The sequence below is a fragment of the Dermacentor andersoni genome, chromosome 4, assembly GCF_023375885.2.
Source record: "Dermacentor andersoni chromosome 4, qqDerAnde1_hic_scaffold, whole genome shotgun sequence".
In the NCBI taxonomy this organism is placed as follows: Eukaryota; Metazoa; Arthropoda; class Arachnida; order Ixodida; family Ixodidae; genus Dermacentor; species Dermacentor andersoni.
Genome location: NC_092817.1, coordinates 138,465,758 through 138,487,817, shown reverse-complemented (window position 1 = coordinate 138,487,817; position 22,060 = coordinate 138,465,758). Strand labels below are relative to the sequence as shown.

General features: G+C 46.4%; 1 protein-coding gene across 1 annotated transcript in view; it reads right to left on the bottom strand.

Moving 5' to 3' along the window:
- Window positions 1–202: 202 nt before the first annotated feature.
- Window positions 203–22,060, bottom strand: part of LOC126537834 (venom metalloproteinase BumaMPs1-like) — a 114,495-nt gene continuing 92,637 nt past the window's right edge. The window contains exons 10-14 of the mRNA XM_055074471.1: window positions 21,571–21,679; window positions 17,319–17,486; window positions 17,113–17,254; window positions 1,848–1,949; window positions 203–472 (exon numbers count right to left, since the gene is read on the bottom strand). Of these exons, the coding sequence (XP_054930446.1) occupies window positions 419–472; window positions 1,848–1,949; window positions 17,113–17,254; window positions 17,319–17,486; window positions 21,571–21,679 (575 nt within the window). The 3' untranslated portion in view covers window positions 203–418. The remainder of the gene's footprint in view (window positions 473–1,847; window positions 1,950–17,112; window positions 17,255–17,318; window positions 17,487–21,570; window positions 21,680–22,060) is intronic.

Sequence of the window (22,060 nt, the reverse complement as noted above, 5' to 3'; positions counted from 1 at the left end):
AAATGAAGATCGCTGGAAGAGGACTTCCTCCTGCAGCGGATATAAAAATGAGCTTATGATGATGATGATCTCTAACCCCAAGGGGTGCCAATATTCTTTTCGGCTGCTATTGTAGTGGCATTCGGTTGACTCGCTTCTGATTTAAGATACGTTCTACCCAGATGCAAAAAGTAGACAAAACGCAAGTTTAGAGAATAAAAAAAAAAATTTACTGAGCGAATAAAGCCCTTCATGGAAACGCAGTAAAATTGGCTTCTTATATAATGTAGCTTGCAGAATATTTCCCCGATACATATCTTTCATTTGGCGCATGCTGGCGAGTTCAAGAAGTGCACGAAGGTTTGGTGTTGTCTCAAAGACATGTTAGTTTCTGCAATTACTGATAAATGAGGTTTACGTAGAGGGTTTTGCTAATGTATCATTCCGCTTTGTCAATAGTTGGCTTTGAGGTGCAATTGCCAAGCACACAAACCTGAAAATAAAAAAAGCACTTGATAAATATTTCAAAATAGCTTGCCCTATTGTCTTCAATATTCATGACAGAAAGACGAATAACATGCTATAAAACATTGCATGTAATGTTGTCTGTAAAATTAACCGCACATCTAAGACATGCTCAACACACGAGGACTAGATACAACCAACCTTTTATTACTGCCAATGCACTGTCGATTCATAGGCTCTCTCGAGAGGCACTTCTTCAAGCAAAAGTGCGAAGCCGTATCAGTTAGAACTCTCGCGCGTATCAGGTGCAATCCTGCAGAAAGCTCCGTCTCTGTGAAACAATTGATGCCTGGGCTATGGAGATACTGACATGCTTTTTTAGTAGTGAAAGCTTAGAAGGCGATGTACCGGTCTTTCCCTACATTGCCGTCTTTCACTAGATTGCCAAGATTGTAACTGCACGCCAGAGTTAGATGAATGCGCGATATTGTACGCGCACAAGAACGAAGATACGCGTCTTATGGTAGAGGCATGGCATATCTATAATGGTGGAAGGGCCTGCGTGAGTCAGCCTTCGATTACTTTACACTATGGGAAGAGCTATCTCTCGCGTAGACCGACACATGTACCCGACTGACACCTGGTGATACCAATCCAGATTTTGCGCAGATGAGTGTTGTGTCTTCTTCTTTTCGCCTCAGTGCTCCCTTCAGTTCATAGTCGGCATTAGTGTTGTCCGCTTCTCTTCTCATGTGTCTTGTCTGCACGCCTCACCTTTTTGCATAATGAATCATTACCAACTAGCTCAGCTTTGTGCCATTCTAATCCCCCTTCGTTAAATGCTTGCTGAGGAATGTATAATCAAATCCCATAAGGTATGGGAACGTTCATATCTGCCAGGCCGAATGACAGCGTTTATAACGACTTAAGGAGCATCCTCTCAAATCTGATAACAAAGACGACCATTTTTCGCATTTGGTCGTTCATATCGCGGGGTTTGGATGAAAGGCGCGGTTTTGTAAGACAAAAACGCAAATTAGGCAGATTTGCAAGTAGCAGCACTCGGCGTAATGTTGTGCACAATGCTGAGCTTACACAATGTTTAGGTGTTGTCCTTGGTGTCAGTGTTAGCTTCTTATGATAGAGCCAATGTGTCTAGTTCGTTTGTGGTACTCCCTTGAGATCGTGCACACAGAGCGCGATTACCTGTTTTGAGCACAATTATTTTGTACATTAGCATTTATAAACACTTCCGCAATATGTGCGAAATGTATGTGGCTTGTTTCGTCTGTGCAGTCTGTAAAATTACCTGTACGAGTGTGTGTTGAATGGGAGACAAACGTAAATGCGAAATTTTTTATGTAGTAATGGCGACCCTCGTAATATCGTAAACGTTGACTCACCTTTCTGGGGCCGCAATGCACGCCATCGACGGCACCGATGAGCATGTTATCTCCATTACGGTTAATGAAGCACCTCACTATGCACCGACTCATGTTGTACGTCTAAACAAATAAATGAGAACACGCGACAGTTATTTAAGAAGGACGATTTTTCAGAAACATAATCTATAGTGTGGCCCCGCTAAGGCTGCTAGCCAAGCTCATTACAGAAAGGAAAAGAATAAATAGAATACAGAACAGGGGCCCTATAACGTAAAACTATTCCAATATGTTTTTATTCCAATCTGCTGACGTTAAATTTGCGTAACCGCTGACGCAAGCACCGGGCGGTCACCGGCAGGGTAGTCTGAACAGACCAATCAGACGCTCTCCTCGTTCATAAGAGGTCACTTTTGTTTGCTTGAAAACAAATAACATTGCCTGCACTGAGCTGGTCGTCTTATCTAATTGGTTGACAGGAGGCTATCAGCACGCTCAAGTGGAGAGGGATTTGAAGGGGCCGAGCCACTGCACTCGATCGACTGCACTGCACTGCAGTCGATAACCGGATTAAGAGGGTGGTGCCGGCGTCTGCGATTGGTCCGTTTTCCCTTACTTAGCTTGCAGTGGCTGGTCTAAAATAGCGGTGGCATGCAACGGAAGCTTAAGAACGACGCTAAAACGGATCCTCAGCAAAGAAGAGTTGGCAGAACAATGTCGCAAGCGCGCCGAAAGTGCTCAAAAACTTTACACGCCCACGCAAAAAGCTTTATTATACGCAAATAAACCCATGCTCTCCGTAAGGTGCGAGAAGCAAGCGCATGAATGATCGGCGGCCGCCATATTTTATTCCCTTCGTAGCGGGGCAGCCTGCGGCTATTCAGAAGAAAATTAAGTTTTGTTCGGCATATTAATGCATCTTTAATGCCTACACGTCACTTTGACGCGGTGAATTCTTGCGGTTTTGAGACGTGGCGTGACCGGCAGGAGAAGTGGGCGCAGCCCGAAATCTTTTCACCAATATGCGGGGGCTGATGGCGATGTGAGCATTGGGGGGTCAATCCCATCGCTCGTAATCGGTTCTCAAGATTGGAGTCGGGCATGAATTAGATGGTAGCTGGCCCATGCCGTCGTCCGACTTATCCACGCTGAGGACGTTGTTCAAGGGAAAGACTGTTTCTCATCTAGAACGAGGAATATGGATTTATTTACAGTATCTACATTAGGACGTTGCAGTTCATCAGTCTAGCATGACTGTGAGAGAAAAGTACCCTCGAGCAGCCACACAAAAGCGGTTTATAAACACTTGGTCCTCCCTCGATGCCAAGGTGACGGAAACGTTCGAACAGTCATCGCAAGCGAGTCGCCTCTCTGCACGAGCGATTACACACACACACTTCCGCACAGGTTCACGGTCCTCAACCGAGGTCAAGCGGTCTTCGCCGAACTCGGGGCTTACGTCAGGAAAGGTGCCTTTTATTCGCCGAGCTGACCTCCGCAGCGCGGCCGGTTGCGCATTGTTTAGCGTCTTGAACGGCGCGTGGGAAGGGGCCTCGAACTAAGTTCCCTCGGGGACTCCCTCGTTCACAGCAGACCAGGTTGGCGGTGGCGGGTTCAGGCACAAAGCCTGCTTCGTCACACTCATCTTGGCTCCAGCGACGGAGAGTCGAGGACGCGCGTATTGTTCTCCACACACAGTCGACTTAGTGACGCCGTGGCTAGAGGTTTGCGGTGGCGTTCGAGGAAAAGTTCACGCCCGCTATCGCAACTGGCTGGCAAAACTTGCACGTCAGCGGGCCGTTCTTAACAGCGAAAAGGCGTCAAATTAGAAATAACTATTTTTTTTGTTCAGTCAAATCATACATAATCAGTCTGTACACGTCATATCGGATGGGGAGCTTTTACGGCTTTCGTGACGTCGCGTGACAGACAGGTGAAGGGGGGGGGGGGGGTCCAAAAAATGTTTGATCAATCGCGAAGGGCCGATTACAGAACTGGAATGTAAAAGTTGGGGATAGTTTTACGTTATAGCATCCCAGTAAACAATTTTGCACCCTACGGTTCTCAATCGCGTGGGCTCTGACGAGCAAACATCGTGCATAGAATAGTACAACCATGCAGTGAGATGTTTTTTTAAACAGCTTGGCTAACGAAATAGGCAAAATTATAAAAGAATCTGAAAAAAATGGCCCATATAGAATAGACGTGTTCATTACCCAAACACTATTTGTACACTTATGTGGCCTCAATTCAATGCTTACTCAATTTCAGGAATCGTTATCTGCTCCTTTGTAGCGCTCACTCATTGCGTTTATTTGAAAAGTGCTCCCACTGCATTTGTAGGATTCCTCAGAACTTTGACGAGAATCAGTTGTCGGAGTCGAACATGCTACAATCTATAACTTTTTATTGCTTTGAATAGAGCGTTATCTGAACATTGAAAACATTTCTGCAAGAAGTAAGCGAAAATACTTCCATGTAACTGCAAGGATTGACTAAGCCGACGTGGGATTACCACCAGTGTCACCCCCCAGTAAATATTGTTCTACAAACATTTCACGTGATTGACGCAGGTCAGTGTGCTCTGCAAACAATTCCAAATATCGGGAGCATAGAAACAACGACAAAAATACTTTTTTTATTTGAGTGATGCCCACAAAAAAACAAATTATTTCAGTTGGTGTTCGTACGCACTATCAACCAAAAACACCACTGTATCGAATCAAGCATTAGTGACCACAATGACCTGCGAGCTGAAATTTTTCTGATAGCTAGGCCAAACCAAAAGCCATCTAGCGCTCCTGTGTACACCGTTTTCATCGACCAAAGAGGAATGTACTGGCAACCAGCGTGCTCCAAGCCTTTCCTCATTCCTCGCTTGCAGAAACTAGCGCAGTGCGCCTCCAATGAGTGGCGATCGGCCAACATGTGTATTTGGTTGCGCAATTTTAGTACCCTAGTGCCCATACAGCCTCTGCAGAACACAAAAGACGTTTCACTTGCCCCACTTCAGATACTTCCGTGGTTCAGCTAACGTTGTCACTTTAATAGTTTTCTAGGTATATTGTGCGACTTCTTTGGTCTGGAAGCGAGAAATTTTAATGTTTAGTGACTAGCGACATCTTCTAGTGACATGGCCGCACAATATGGCGACATTTTATTGATTTCAAAGTTCAGAACGCTCCTTTTAAATGCAATTTCACGGACTTCTTAGTTAAACATCTACAGCTTCGGCTGGCTACCAGTAGGATTACGACGCATATGCTGCCTCAACACCATGATTCAACGCCGGGCCGGCTCCACTAATGGATGGCGTGCGCTCTAGTCTAATTATTCAACTTCATCCACCAGACGTCACCACGTTTCCAAGATTTCGCTGAAGCACAATATAGTTTGAATTTTGTAATCCCACTTTTCGGCGAAAGCTACAGTTCAGTTTTCGTGCACATGATTGCGCGCTGGACAGAATGCCGAAAATGAAATGCACCCAGCAATTCAGAGACTGTGTCCGAAGGTCGTACATTTATGTAACTGCGTCTTGTGCAAGTCAATGAAGGGAAACGAAACTTGCAGAAAGTAAAAATTGTCGGTGTGAGTTTGTATCCCAGCATTACGAACTGTGAAAACACGCAAGAAGCACCGAGGTGCAGCAAACCACCTGGCTCGTTGAAGCAGTCGCGCACCTTGTTTCCAAGAGGCTAAGGCACATCATCTGGAGCAGCTGAAGGTAGAGTAGTGCTCTTCATAGTTGAACGCTTCAGCACTTCTGCGTTGGTCATCCATCGCATCTGATAAAGCGATGCTATTGTAACAGTCCTACAGGAAAGGACTATGAAATGTGGCACACGAAAATATCGGCCGAACAAGTCGTTGCCTGAACATCACTTTGTCTGAGCATAGGCGCTCGCTAACGGGTAATGCCTACTCACATGTCGTGTGGCATTGGCCTGAAAATGGGCCCACTCCAATCTATGAAAACGCCAGAATACTTTCCGCGAATAGAAATCAGACTACGAGGGAGATTATTGAAGCCTACTATATCAGGAAAAAAGGGTCGCCTTGTGTAAGCATGCCATGGTTAAATTTGTATAACAGTGAATTTGAAGTTTTAAGCTCCCTCATATGGTAGCATAAGATTACGGGATTTTGCGCTTTTGCCTGCGCACTGAAAATGACGCCATCGATGGAAGAGCACGTGGCTACGGGTTGCAGCACATATGTTTGTGTGTGCCTTTGAATAAAGTTAGTTGTGAGTTCAGCGCCTGTTCTGTTTGTTCCTGCCTTCTGTCTTCGTCATATTGCGCTGCCCCTTCAAGATGTTCTGGAGGGTGTTTGCCGTTGAGGATGGTGGCACACTTAGAAAACAGTGTGTGAAGTTTCTAGCGTTCCTAGTGCAACAAGTACGCCTAAGGTTGCCTAAGAGTACTGAAATTTTGAGGAGAGTGTCACTGCTCTCAATTGTTTTCGAAAGGGCTGTCCATGGAAAAGGCAGCATTCATTCCTCTACTCGAAGCTATGGAAGTGGGCTGTTCAGACGTCAACTAAATAGTTTATCAATAAAAGGTGATCCTTGCGTCAAATGGAGAAACACACATAGACGAAACACTTTGGTTAGAAGTGATGCTGTTAAAAAATACCGTCTTGACAGAACCCAATCAGTGCTCTGGCCAATTTTCCCATTGAAGGTCGTAGTGATGCCCTGCTGAAGTGCCGAAGTAAAACAATAATTTAGCGAGCTCGACCTGGTAAAAGCAAAGCTACCGGAGAAGATTACACTAGAGGTGGCCAACTCGGTCCTCACAACTAGTTCAAAGCTGCTGATACTACTACAGCTGTCCGGCTACGGACCCGAGCTTCCCGACTACTACCAGTCCAAGGCCATTTCCCCTGTGAGAAAGGCAACTTCCTCTTTGCTGCCCTCCTCTAGAAGCGGCACACATTACGGTGCTACCTGGCATTCACGTGGCGGCAACCAGGAAGCACCACAGGTTTCGTCACCAACGCTGCTGTGCATTGTCTGTCGAACTCCCTGGAATTCATTCCTTGTCCAGTTGTCTACGCTTGCGACACTGGTGACCAATGTTTGTAACGCCTTTACCGCTCCTCTTCAGGTCATGTTTTATTTTGACATAGCATGAACTCGTAATCACTTTCTTGTTTTGAGCTATTACCGTGGGCTTGTATTGGTTTTCTTGTGCCGATTGATTCTGTGCTTGCTCGTATAATAACTTTTTTTCTTTCTTTGAGTTAAGGCGGTTTCATATATGTCACATCACACTCATGCTTGGACTAAGCTGTGACATCCATACCGAAAGAACCTGGCAACAGGACCATAGTGTTTGGTGCTATAATTTTCCTAATTATGGGGAAATTGAGAGATTTCGCAAGCGGTAAACGCTTTAATTAATAATGTACGCCATGAGAACTTCTATTATACATTTGAAAATTATGCTAAATTATGCCAAAATTATGCTAAATAAAAAGAAGTATTAGCGACAATCACAGCGACATTACGGCGAAATATATTGGAAACTTATTGACTTCTTATTAAAAGTTTAGTGACACGCCAGAGAAAGAAATGGCAACACTGTACGCGGATCGCCATATTTTGTTACATGTTTTCATTCCTCCTTTTACTGTACTACTATCAGCCATCGCCAACTGACTACACAATAAAGCGATAGCCCTTACGATTTCGATATGACGATTTAGTAGAGCAGCTGCCATGGTGAGACCGACGAGTGGCGCCACTTATTCGTCGTGCCTTTGTTGGAATACCGCCGCGTTTATGACACGTAGCTTCGGCGGCCGAGGTTATTTTGTATATTTGGGAAAGCAGCGACATATGTGTCTGCTGGCACCTATAGGGGTGCGAAAGTTAACTGACCTGCACCTTTTTGGGACAGCGGTGGACTCTCTTAAAGGTTGTGAGCTCGAGAGGGCAAAGAATTCAGCCGTCGATGCCCCGCTCAGTTGGACCTAATTATTGACAATGGAATGGTACTTCTTCCTATGGGCATGACACTAGAGAGCCATCTGTGGTGGACTTCACAAGTGTCCCCATAGTCATACAAAAATATGACGGTGATCACAAACCAGCGCACATTTTTGTTCTATTGCTAGTTGCACGCGGCCACCGGCAGGCGGTCTGTTCGTAGTGTAGCAACTGTCCATCAAGTCATTGTCCCCGCTCCTCAGAACTGCAGTTCGCGTAGCCGCAGAGTTCACTTCCCCTTGCTTCGCAAAGCCAGTTTAGTTTGTTGTGCCTCACCGTGCAAGTAAACAAAACACTGGCCCCTGCTCTTTCTTAGAACCGAGGCGGCTGCTCGACTGGGGCGCCTGATTTTACTTTTGAATAAAGCCAGTCGACTCTCCGTTCTCAACCTGTTAAAATGCGTATTCCTTGCCCCCCCCCCCTCCCTCCCTAGCCGAGCTCTCAACAAGACGTGACCCAGGATATTTACGTTTTTTTCCGAATGATAGGCATAAACAACGCTGCTCCTGCTCGTGCTAACAGAGACGGTGCTACGATTATCTTTCCTGTCATCGCCGCAGACATTTAGCTTCCCGGCTTTTGGTCCGAGAATTACAAGCTTCGTTTATGCAAGTAGTGACCCGTTTTCCACTCCGGCCCATCGCTTCACAGACAGCAAAATACCTGCACGTCGTCGCCGTGCTGTCCTCCGGCATCGCCGATGCCGTAGATGACTTGCTAGCGTGTGCACCTTCAGCCACCGCATACGATGACCTGAAACTCATGGCCCTGCCGCGCCTCGAGCCATCCCAACAGTGTAGGCTCCAACAGCTCCTCTCCGACAAAATTGGCAGCCACAACTGCTTCACCGGTTACGTCAGTTACTGGCTGATCAATCTGCAAAGCCAGCTTCCAATTTTGCGCGAGCTGTTAGTGCAACGCCTGCCACAGTCCGCGCGCATGCTACTGGCTGTTTCCAATGAGATGAGTCACGATCGGCTAGCTACACTCGTCCACCGCATATGCGATCCCCCTTCGGCAAAGCTACAATTTGCCACTGCGAAAGTCTCAGAGACAGGAGACCGACCCACATGCCTGGACGAAACAGGCAACCACCTTACCAGGGAACTAGAAGCTGACGATTGGCGGCAACACTGAAACGTTCGGCGCTACTATTCAGCTTCACACTCTCGCAGTGCACCTTCAGATTCGCCGCGGCAGTTGTGCTGGTATTTTCGTCACTTTCGCATCGTCGCTTTCGCCCTGTTCTTGAAAAGGAAACGCACCGGCCAGTCGCTAACGGCAGCATGCGACATCGACTCTCGAACAAGCCGCCTATTCTTCGTTGTCGACCACATCATATCCACCCGCCTCCACTTTGGTACCGGTGCCGTGCTGTCCATCGTTCCCATCACGGTCGAAGATCGCCAACGCGGCCAGTCCTCACCCGCGCCTGCAGTGAGCTTTGCCATCGCGTCGTATGGGCTCCGGCGCTTTCACAGATGGGCGTTTGCGATTGCCGACATGAGCTTTCCCATACGGGTAGTGCACTTCCTCAGCCATTTCAACCTAGATGTGAGTACTAGCGATCGGCGTCTGAAGGATGACGTAACATCCCACGATGTACTTCGCCTGCAGTCCACGCCATCATTAGCGAAAAAGTTCGCGAAAGAGACGTAGACAAGAAAGAGAGACGGCAGACATGAATGATACTCGCAACTAACAGTTTATTCCCCCCCCAAAGAAAAATAGAATAAGCAGAAAACAACACTGAGAAGAGAACAACCACCCTCTCAAATGTGCGCGAGAAAACGCAAGCAACACAGATGTGGCAGCAGGAAACTCGGCTAATCAAGATTTCCCGTTCATTTAATCTGTATGTGAGACATTACTTCAAGAATTAAAACTGGGAAGGAAGTGCCAAACCAAATATATGACAAAGGACGTGTACGTGCAATTCCATACCACGATAAAGATTCACATAATTTGAAACGAGGTCGCGAAACTACACAACGTCAATCTAGGTCTTTCAGCGCCTTGTATTGTCAGCAATGTGTAACATTCAAAACAAGAAAGCACCAGTAACGTATGCTACGCCATTCGGATCACCGTATCAATTACAACGAATCTACGTCAGAGGTTTAGACTAAGAAACCCTCATATTGTGGATGCATTTATATAGAAAAAAACTGCCCAGTGCTTCAACGATAGGGGTAGACCACACAATAGCGACTTTAGAAAACGATACGGTAGTCACTTGGTAGTCACTGCTAATAGCACGCATACACACCCATGTTTGCAGGCACAACTTTCTTGAAGAAAGGAAACACAGGGAAAAATCACCTCGCAAGCATCCCGTACAGATGGCTAATCAGCGAAGCTCAAACGCGCGGCCCCGAAAGTTCATTCAGGACGGATTTTGTGTGCTGTCGGATCATCAGTACGCAGTTGCTGATTGCGCTCGGCTGCGATAGCCTTTTCTTGTGCCCGAGCTGCAGCATCGCCACGGCGAAGACGATCCCATTTCCGGTTCTGCCCGTATCTTTGCTGATCGAAAGCTGCCTACTCCTCAGGGTTACGTATGACGCGTGAACTACCCATTTCGGAGCCTGAGAGAAACTGCTGTGCGCGCGCTCGGCTGCGACGGAGAGCAAAGACGTCACTACTGGCGCAGCCAATGGCGCGCCTTTCTCGTTCTAGTTTTGTAGCGAGAGCTAGATTGGCCGTATTATCGGTGTTTCGCTGTGGCCGGTGGCCACACCGCGAGCTTAGCTGTTGCCTAGAAACCGCCGCAGCTGGCAGCGGCGCTCGCCGCGCCATCTGGTAGGTATGATGTCAGAGGAGCAGCCGGCGAAACCGCTTAGCAACAACAGAGGAGGAGCCGGCGTTGCATCGTATATATAGAAGGGGCGGCTCGGTGGGATTCGTCAGCAGATATGGACGTCAGACTCTGGAGTTTTGCAAGACGCGTAGCGCCATCTGCCGGCGCGAAGAGGTAGTAATTGAGTAGTGCAAAGCCCGACTGCCTTGCTAAGTTGCCTATGCAGCTAGCGACTGCGAAACAACGATTTAACTAGATTTTGTTGTAGATTGCCATGAACGTGAAGGATGGATTAACAACGCTAAGTTTTACCAATTGCCATCGCTATTGTATGAACGGGAAAGGCGAAAATGCTGGATACGGGCCGTTAAACCTGTTGGGTAATCGGATTACTTGAATTCTCCACAACACAGCGGCTCGCATGAGAAAGTGCGACAATTTTGTTTTTCTGTAATTGTGTAGCGTAGCCGTGACGGAGGACCATGCTAGCCAAGCGAAAACTCAAGTATCTGCAGCCACCACTTCGTTGGTAACAGAAAAAAAACAACATTGCGAACAATCCCGCTTATGTGCCATCGATATCTCCACCTTTTAACAGACGTCCGCCTCCGCTTGACTCAACAAGTGGAACGGATAGATTTGGCAGGGCAGCTTAACCAAACATTTTGGTTCGTTTATGAATTCAAGATCCTGTTCTAGAGCATCTTGTATCGCGAGCCCATTTCTACTTTCGGTATTTTGTATGTCCTGCGCCGATACGACAAGCACGCTTCGCAATGTGCTGAGCCTGCTCGAATGCGTTTTTCGAATGTGAGAAATAAAGTTGCTATAGGAGCACTGGATGAGTAATTGCGAAGTAACGCACGTGTGTAAAGAAAGAAATGTCGCGTTTATTTACATTTATTTGTGCGTGCTTGTTGCCCGAAGCGTCTGCGAAAAGTTCAAATTAAGGTACTGAGCGATGCTGTAGCTCCTTGCGAGAAAGCAAGATGCAGCGCGTAGGCGCTATAGGAAGCATAGTCGTCATGACTATGACGACTATGACGTTTCGGAACGGCCGAGATGCCAGGTACACCAAGATACACACACGTGTTGCAAGGGCGGACTGACAAAGTGTCGGCTTCACGCTTCATTCTGGCCGATGCTGAGGACAAAGGTACTCACTCCACTGCAGAGGCCCGCCGCCGACGATGACGAGGCCGGGTTGAAGGGATATCGCTTTCTCAAGAAGAAACTCGAAACGTTACACGAGGCTTTGGACGCTACGGAGTATCTGTAGTTTGACATGATGTAAGAACACTACGGGATACGTGGGTATGACGAGTACGAGGAGGTGATCCGCAGTGGGTTGGCCAGGCCTACGCTGCTGCTCAAGAGGGGGTTAGACCAGACTAAGGTGAAGCCGTTCAACCCCTGGATAGCTTCTGCGCTCAACTACAACATGGATATGCAGGTCATACTTGATGTTTACGCCTGTGCGTCATATGTTGTGCAGCACGTCAACAAGGCTAACCACGGTGTTTCCAATTTGGACCCAGCCATCAAGGCCTTGATCAACGAATATCAGGAGGCTCAACTGTCGTTTGAAACCGCAATTCCACAGCTCGGAGTAAACATGCAGAACGCTATCGAAATGTCGGCGATGGAAGCGGCTTGGCTTCTTCTCCGGTTTGACATGTCTCTAACGAGTCGTGACGTCAATTACGTAAACACTCACTGGTCGGAGTAACGCCATCGGAGCCGTAAGACAAAGGCTGGCATGGAGGAAGAGAGGCTGCCGCCTACCAGTTCTGATATTTGGCACGAGAATCACGTCGAACGATACCGAGAACGGCCGCCTAAACTGGAGGCACTCACCTACGCCAAACTCGTGGTGTAGTACAATCCAGTGAGACTGAAGAAGCGGCAGAAACTGGCGATTCTCTAATGCTAAAACTGAAGCGCCTACGATCCCGTAAACTATGAGCAAGAACACATCATGCTATACTTGCCCTTTCGCGACGAGGCTGACATTCTGGAGGGCAATGCGTTCGAAAGAATGTTTGGGAACAATAACGAATCCATCATTCCGCTGGCGTCACCATTGCCGAACTGATTGCTGCCTCTGAGGCGGTTGACCGTGAGGAACGACGAGAAGGCGTGACGTCAGAACCACGATGACAACAAGAAACTGGCGCCATGCCTACGTTGGTGGAAACCAATGACGACTCCAACTTGATTCCCACCACTGCGGAACATGCCAGGAAAGTGGTTTCAGCCAATTTTCCCGGTGTCAAGGAAAGAGATGACGTCATGCCGCTGGCTGATTTCTACGAGAGAATGAGGATGCTAAATGAGAAACAGGCGGCGTTGATGCGAGAAGTGATACACCGCGCGAGAGACAAGACTGCCAAACCCCTACAGATCTTTTTACCGGACCGGCTGGCTGTCGCAAGACGTTTACACTGAAGCTAATCATGGATACTTACAACCAGTACTGTCGCAATCTGACCATCTCGTAGGAGACGGTCAGGAAAGCAGTGCAATGAACGCGTACGTGGCCTGTGCAACAACCGGAATGTTGGCCGCCACCCTGAACGGAGTGACCGTGCAGTCGGCCTTTAAAATAGTCATGACAAACATGCGAGACGCTAAAGGGCTGACGTCCAGTGACTTGAACATGTTTCGGGTGCTGTTTGGCAATGCGAGATGTATCATTCCGGATGTGGTGAGCATGCTGTCGTCTGATCTGCTGAGAAAAATGCACATTCGACTGGGAGAAATCAGGCCTTCGCGGATGACAGAACCGTTCGGAGGGTTTGACATAACCTTCTGCGGGGATTTGAGGCAGCTACCCCCGGTGCGAGCCAGTGAGGTTTACAAGAGACCGTGAAGCGGAGGTAGCGTGTACAACACGTCCGTGCTCCTATGGCACCATCTATACTACTACCCCCTAACAGAGGTGGTTAGGCAAAGCGACGCCGTCTTCTCGTCTCTTCTCACTAAGATCGGTGACGGTAAACAGTTGGACGCTACCGAAATTCTCCCGCTGTTTGAACGGTTTGTCACGCGCGTAGTGGCGCCCACCAAGTGCCCCACGGCCATCCGCCTCTTCTTTCGCAACAAAGACGTCGACCCTTACAACAGGTTGATCGCTGAGTCTTGCCAGCTTAAATGTGACAATCCAGCCGAACACGTGGTCACCGGTCATCGAAGCAGGCAGGAAGAGCGCGAGGCGCTTGGATGGATCGATGAGCTTAGCCGCGTAGAGAGCGGTAACTTGCCGTCGGTGGTGACGTTCGGCCTGCACTGGCCGTACATGCTGGGAAATAACATTGACGTCACAGATAGCCTGGTCAAGAGAATGGTCGGCACGTTAATGGAAGTACAGCTCGACACTGACCCCAAACCCGAGGGTTTGGCTAGAGTGCCCTAGCGGGGTGGGAACGCTGACTAAAGCCTAAGTCAGTTACCGGTCGGGAGTCAGATGGTACGCCTCGTGGGTTCCCATAGACCCTATAACCGTGTCCTTCGTCATGGAAGGCAAGGCACTCAGACACGTGTAGGTCAAACGCACGCAGTTTCCGCTAGTACCGGCCAGTGCCATGACCATCCACAAATCTCAAGGCGAGACGTTTGACGCAGTCGTTTATCATTACGCCAAAACACACCCTCAGAAGTTGGTCTATGTGGCACTGAGCCGTGTGACCAGCATCAAGAGACCCTATCTGACTAACGCCGAACAAGACCATCGGTTGTACCACCGCGTTGACAGTCTGAATAGGGCCTTGATGTCAGAGTTTCAGCCAGTCGACAAGCACGACCTGGATACAGCATACGCTCGCTGTGAAGCGCTACTCACGAACCCCGCCACGGCTTAAGCAGGAGACACACGGTACGATTCGGCGTCCGATCCGACGTGCGGCGCCGCATGCTCCGGCATGCGGCATACGACGATTCGGGACACACGGTGCGTGCATCCGAAAGATTGAGCGGCGCGTAAGCTCCACCCAGATCCAGCCCCCCCAGCTTGACTTCATAGCCACGTCGAGAAACGCAATATAAACAACTCTGCACAACATTGCTTCGCTTTACGCGAACACTGTCAATAAAATTATGCCCCTGCGAGTGGCAGAACACTTCACGACGGCGCGTTATCCACTGACGACTCCGCTAACAGCCAGAGATAGGGCCGCTAGGCCTAGCTAGGCAGACGCCGCGGTCGACGGCGCTTACGATCCAACCCGAGCTCGTCGAAGAGCGCTTATGTTTGCCAAAACAATTAACACTGTACACTTAGGTAGCCAGTAATTAAATACAATTGGTTTACTCGACGCAGTCGTTGCGAAGGGCAAACGTGCAAGCGAAGCGAGCAGCCTCGCTCAGACGGCCGGTGTGTGATGTCTGCCCACGAAATGCCCTCGCGTCGCGGCTCCCGATCTCGCCAGTAGCCTAGTGCTAGTGTACTAGGCGCTGCTTTGCATAACAGGCACACGTTCGAGATAATTTTACTGAACTGGTAACTATTTCGTGTCGGAAACAAACTGCAGCAGGCAAGGAAAACAAAACAACAACAACAAAAAAAAAACGCTGCGAGAAACCGGCCAGCCAGCGCCGCCTCCGTGGAGGGAACGTCAGAGAACGTCACATGCCAGCCGCGCTGTCATTGGCTGCGGCCAGACGACGGTGCGATTGTCGGACGCGTCGGACGATGAAAATCTGCCCGGCTTGTCGCACGCCGGACGTCCGATCCGGCGCTTCGGCACGGCAAAACACCTCGATTCCGGCTGCCGTTCCGGCGCGTCGGACGCCGGATCGGACGCCGAATCGGACCGTGTGTCTCCCGCTTTACTCCGTAGCCCTGCTAAACGTCAGGTCACCCGTTTGCCAAATAGCGGACGTTTGTCGAGACCCCCTGCTAATCAAAGCTGATGTACTCGTCTTTAGAGAGATTGGCCATACATTGGCATCTCAAACCGTCACACTCCCTGGCTTTAACATGGCGGCTCATGCCACTCGTCTTGAACCTAACAAGAACGCCGGAGTCTGCGTCTACGTTAAGGAAGGAATCGCCGCCACTCCGTTGCCTACCGTAGCAGTTGCCAACGCTGAAGCATGTGCCGTCCAGCTGGTAGAAACCGGTCTGGTCGTTGAAGCACTGTACGTGTCTCCAAGCAACTCCACCCAGGAAACCACTGATGTAGTGGCCACCTGTATCCCAAAGTATGGAATAGCCGAGGAACTGTGTGTCGTGGCGGTAGACTTTAACCGGACCCCCGAGTCGCTTAACGTTCCACTTACAGATAAGTTCAACCTGGATCTGGCCAGTGACCCTAACATGCAGACTACACATTGGGGAACCCCGATAGACCTGGTTTACCAGACACAAACCTTGGCCTTAAAGTACTGTGTCGGAGCCATTGAGAGGGCCACTTGCTACTTCGCCGACAATTGGGCCATCTTTGTGGCAATCAAGAAACAACAAGATGAAGACTTTGAAAATAAATGCGTTACACTTTAAAAATGTCTCATCTTTAATATAACCATCACTTAACCAGAGGTAACAACCGAACCTAAACTCTCAGGCGTACGAAGCTAAACGATATAGATGTAACCGTAGAGAGAACCAAGCTAAACAATAAGATTAACCGTACCTCTCACTACGCACACCCAGGCATAACTGAGTTAAGCCAGGGCCAGTTTTTTTTTTCTTTTTCGCACATGTGCATGGGGTTGTGCCGGAGCGGTTTTCGGCATACAGGCGACAGACGGATGGAGAGACGAATTGGCTAGCCATATACAGCTTCACCCCAAAACAGAACGCGAAATAGCTGAAGCGTGTTTTCTAAAGAAAACAGGTGACACCTTCACCACCTGTCCATCTTTGCCTTTGCAGGAATAAGTGACGCTTCTTTTGAGGTATCCAGGTACATGAACTGACCGACATATGCAATATTTTGTTTATATGATGGCGAGTGCATGAGGTACCTGATGAACAGTGCCTAAATTGAAGATCGTTTGAAATAAACGCCTATTGGAAGTAGCGCCAGACCCATCGTGTATGTTCCTTTCGTCCTCGTCTTTAGCGCGTTTTAATGAAAAATGGCCACTTATTTAGGTAGTTTAAATGCGCACAAATTCTGAACAACGCTTCTTCTGCGAATATATTGTTTGGGGAACGTGTCTGAAATCTGCCAATGGCACTCGTCAGTACGTATCATTTTAGGTTATCCTTTATTTTTCCTATATTGTTAACTGTGGTATATAGTTTTCAAGGTAGCCATTAGAAAGAGTGAACTTGAAGCATAATAAAGTTTATAAATCGTTTTGTGTAATCAGTCCATTGCCATTGTATTAACAGCGCACAGACTGTGACTCTGGCCAGCAGCGCGTCCCTATAAGCTTAAAAATAGCGGTACCCCTCACATAATCTTTCTTTTTTTTAGAATTTAAGGCTAATACTGCACTGCAACTTTTTAATTTGCTGTTATTTGTCAATGATAGTGACTCACCTTATCTGCTTTCACATAGCTGTAACTTCTGTAAACCAATTTACAGTATGTTTCACGACTTGAAACCTCCCCAGGAAGCTTGCTTGAATGGAGTCCTGTTTTTAAGGCGTTTTTCACACTTAAACATTCATATGCGGGGCGGCTGAAAAAACAAACAAGTTGACCTCACTAATCTGTCAATCATGTGGTGTTTTAAAAATCCATACTTGTAAATATTCATCACTTCTCGCTGACAGCATGACGAAAATTTGTACATATTAGGGTTCAGGAACTTATAAGTCATCATGTAGCCATTGTCATATGAGCAGTCTGCCGACCCAATGTGTCCATTAGGCCAAGAACTGGCAACATCTCCGTCGTGTGCGCACCCAAGACTGCAAACAGAAAGGTGAATAAAAAAAGCACGTTATTTCATGAAGCAATGTCTTATGAGCACTACAATTTGAAGAGATCCCAAATTAAAACATTCATTGGGGGATGTCAATTGTTTTCAGACAACATTTTAATGGCGAACTCAAGCCCAATCGCTTGCGTATGTGCTTTGCATTTGCACATTCATTTCCATTTTCTGAAATCCTATTCCATGCCTCTAGTGTAGGATTGCAGAACTGGTGCTTTTGTCGTTAAAGTTGTGTATGCTTCCCGTCTTAATTCATTTTTTTTATTACATTGTTTTAGTGTTTTACATATTCCTCATTATTGCACCCTATGTGACGGGTATTGTTATATATTTAGAATATTTTCCTATGATATCTAGGCCCTAAGAACACGTATGTTTCAGGGTCTAGGGAATTATCGAAATTTTGGTGTACCTTCCATCTGGTAGGAAGAACCGCGGTTAAAGATGGATTGCAAAAAAATGCTGCAAATGGAAAGCAGTGACGCCATGCGGCTCTAGGGAGACACCTCTGGAATACTCACACTGGAACACTGGCACTCTGAAAGCTCAAAAATTGCAAGAGCTCCTTTTCAACTCCAGTCGAAATGTGCTGTGGAAAGCAACGCCCTCTTTCGCTGTTCATTAAAACGGACGTACATCAAGAACTTCACAACGCAAGTGCGGCGCATATATATGTCTAACTGCTGCCCTACACTAAAGCAATTTTTCCCATCTCTGCCACTACTGTGGATGGACCCACGTATTTCTTTGGATCTGTAGACATAGGACGCGTGGCTGGTGCCTGAGCAAATGCAAAATTGTTATGCTGCCAATACCTGTGCGCCTTTATGCGTGACGTAATTTTTAGAGAGGTGTTGCCTGCGCTTCTGCGGCGTGTTTATGCACTTCTTTTTAGTTCATCTGTTCTAGGCCAAAACAGGCAAACCCGAGGCGAGCGAATACGATGGAACCTGCATTCCAAACAAGAGACTCTCTTTGGTAGGACGGTGGGTGCACTTGAAAGCATATTAGAAAGGTTATGCAGCACTAAAAAAAGTTGCTGTTGCCACACACTTTTGTTCGCTATCTTTTATATCAGACATCGAAGTGTCTTTGTACACCTATCATTTACTTTGCCATCACTGTCTCAGCTTAGTTGTATTTGGTATTGCCCCACCACTTTCTGTTGAGTTTAGCTGTGTGACTTTGTAAATGACTGTAGGTGTAGTGCCCAAAACTGGAGATGGTGTGGGAATTTAATAAAACAGCTCAGCATATATTTAAGACCTTCAACATCAGTAATTTGCCTATACTACATATTGGCGTGTCTGCAGTGTTGAAGTGCCCGATCTGAATGTGTCACTGGATGGTTATATTGCGCTCAGTTTTACAAACACGATATTAAGGAAGGACAGGACGTGGACGGACGTAGCGCTACGTCCGTCCACGTCCTGTCCTTCCTTAATATCCTGTTTGTAAAACTGAGCGCAATATAACCATGAATGTTCACCAACTATATAGCCTCCTTCATTGCTTTACTAAGTGTCACTTGATTTCGTTTCGTTGATTGTCAGCCACATTGTGAGGCCCCAGGTACGGGTCCCTAAAATATGTGTACTTTGTCTTCGCTTTTCCTACATTTGAAGCATTCACCCTTAGCTTGAAGTTGTCGATGCTTCCTCCGAATTGTCGGCTTAGTAAATTTTGTTCATTTATTTTTCTTGCATATTTTAAAGCTGTGGTTCATTACGGGTTTAAAAAGAGAGGAACGGGGTAGCGGGCTCTATTGACACATGCGGGCATCCGGATACTGAGGGGAGTGCAACAGCTCGTGACATGCTCGTGACATGCTCGTGACAACTCTCGTGACATGCTTTGGTTATCTATTTCACAACTCCAACTGGTTGAAATTATTCGAGGGCCTGTCCTAAAATGCCCGCTATAGCCAGTGGTTTGAAATGGAAACGTAAAACCTAAATTTATATTAAAGGGCCGAAAACTGAGCGCCTATGTAAGTGCTCTGGAGAAGCCAAAATGCCTGGTGCTCAGCGACGATCCATAAATTCGATCCACATAATAGATGCAGTGCTACTGCACTCGTCTGAAGGCAACTGTAGATAAATAACACGCACTTAGGTCGCTAGTGAGGGCACATGGTTGAACCCTTATATTTATGATAGAAGCTTACTGCAACTCTTTTCCATTCACCACTAAAATTTTTCTCACACATCCTATTCCGTTGGCACTATCAAATGCACTTGCAAAAGGTGTGCAGCGTCTCCAAGCGGTAAAAGATATACTTGCGCAAGGTTTCATAAGTAAAATGACATTATTCTTTTATAGCTTTGCAAGAGCAACAGCTCGGTCAGTGAATATTACTTAACCACCTGAATATAAGCATTATTATTTTTTTTCCTTCAGATTCGTGTTAGTTTATTCCACATTCTAGGTCGTCTTCTTGCGTGCATCATTATGACGCAATACATTGATTAAATTTACTTCAGGATGGACCGAATCTTTGGTATGAAAACATGGAGAACAGTATTTTTATAATCACTATATATGCCCGCGATACTTCCAAAAAATAACTGCTACTATGCTGGCAATCATGACAACAGCTTAAAATAAGTGCTCTCGCTTCTGATTTTAGCTGAATTAAATCTCTGCATTTGCTTGTGAAACACGTTTGCAAGAAACTTATTTCTCCCTCCGGCAACCCCAAGAGCAGCTTATTTATGTATTAATTATTTTATTTATTTATTTATTTATTTACTGACTTACTTATTTTCATACTTCAAAGTCAAAGCGAGTTACAGAATGGAGTGGTGAAAAAAATAAGTGCACATCATAAACTATTGATACATACACTAATCTTGATTGGCATGCTTAAATACCGAAACGCTGTGAATGGGGAAAAAATGGGGGCGTCAACTTTATGGCGATGGTTAGTCTAACATGACCGATGAGTTGTCTCGCTAAGAAGTACATTTTTAAAGCACGCACATTGAAAAATATTGGGGAAGATTTAAAAACGGGTCAATTTCCTCAGCAATTAGAGGTGGGGAAGGTTAAGGTGTGTTTCATTAGTGATATATTGGAAAAACGGAAATAATGTGATGAATTTAAACGCGCATTACCGCTTTGCGCCAATTCCAGTTCATTTATAAGAAATTCTTGACTAGGATCCCACAGAGCACGTTCATATTCAGGCTTGGACCTTAAAAGTGCTTCTTTAATGGTAATTGAAGAGACGATGGCGTCCTTAAAGAGATATGGCGGAAGAAACTTATCGCGCGATTAGGAATATTAATAACGCATGTTAACATAGTTTTGCCAAGAATGGTGCACAGTTGTGTGAACTTCCAGATACTTATAAGAAAAAACTTTATGTAACATGGAACATATTATGTTATAAGAAGGAGGGTTACAAGGGCCCGTTAGCTGGTTATTATCATTACTTTAGACATTTTAGCATTCAAATGCATTTTGCATGCGTTGTAATAGCGTTAAAGTCCGACATAAGTAATGTAAAATCGATGCGAGGAGATATTGCGTGATAAATGACGCACTCGTCGGCATATCGCCTAATAGATGATTGAACTAAATTCATCGGCTCGTTAGTGAAAATTAAAAATAGAAGAGGACCGAATACAATAACCTGTGGTTCCTCCAACATAGCTGGAGATAATGGATAATCGAAATTATTATCTGCCACAAATTGTGTAATGTTTAAAAGAAGCTTTCAATTGAATAATTACCTATTGGGTATTTTCGTGGCTATGAATTTAGCAGTGCGTGAGAGGCAAAAACAAATGCCTTCTAAAAATCTAGAATTGTAGAAGCAATGAAACATCCGTTTTCACGAGCTGCGAAGTGTTCGTGAGTAAAACAAATTTGTTGGGTTTCACGCGAAACTTATGTATGAAACCCGTTCTGTTTAGGCGCAAAACAATAATTCAACTTCAGCAAATCCACTAAATTTGAGTATAATGTGTGTTCTCAAAGCTTGCAGGAAGGATGCTGCTTAGTTTTATAGGTCCATGGTTAATAGAAGATTAAGTTGCAACGTTCTTTCTCACCTGTGCGCGAGCTCGTGTGCGAAGACGAATACGCCGTAATAACTTCCGACTCTTTCTTCGGTTATCCCCACTCTCCACTGGGTACAAGCACCAGCGAGGTATGCAAAGCCTGAATGCGAAGAAGAGCGATATGCTGGGTGAATTATTGCGTAGGAAGTAAGTACAAAGTGGAGAAGGAAAGGCAGGGAGGTTAACCAACTTAGCTTAACCGGTTTGCTACCCTACACATCAGAGCGGGATGGGGAATTATTACGTATTACGTTTTTTTAATTATTACGTAGAAGAAACATAATGCTCAACCATTATATATGAGAGAGAAAAAGAGAAAGAATCGTGAAACTGTAGCAGTAAGACAAAATGGAGCCATATTCAGATATTCAGGAGTATCGGCACTTCGGAGCATACACAAGCTTCACAGTGTGGTAGGCTGCGCGACGAGGCTATGACATTTACATTCCTATGATCTGAACTGTATTTCAGAAATACAGGA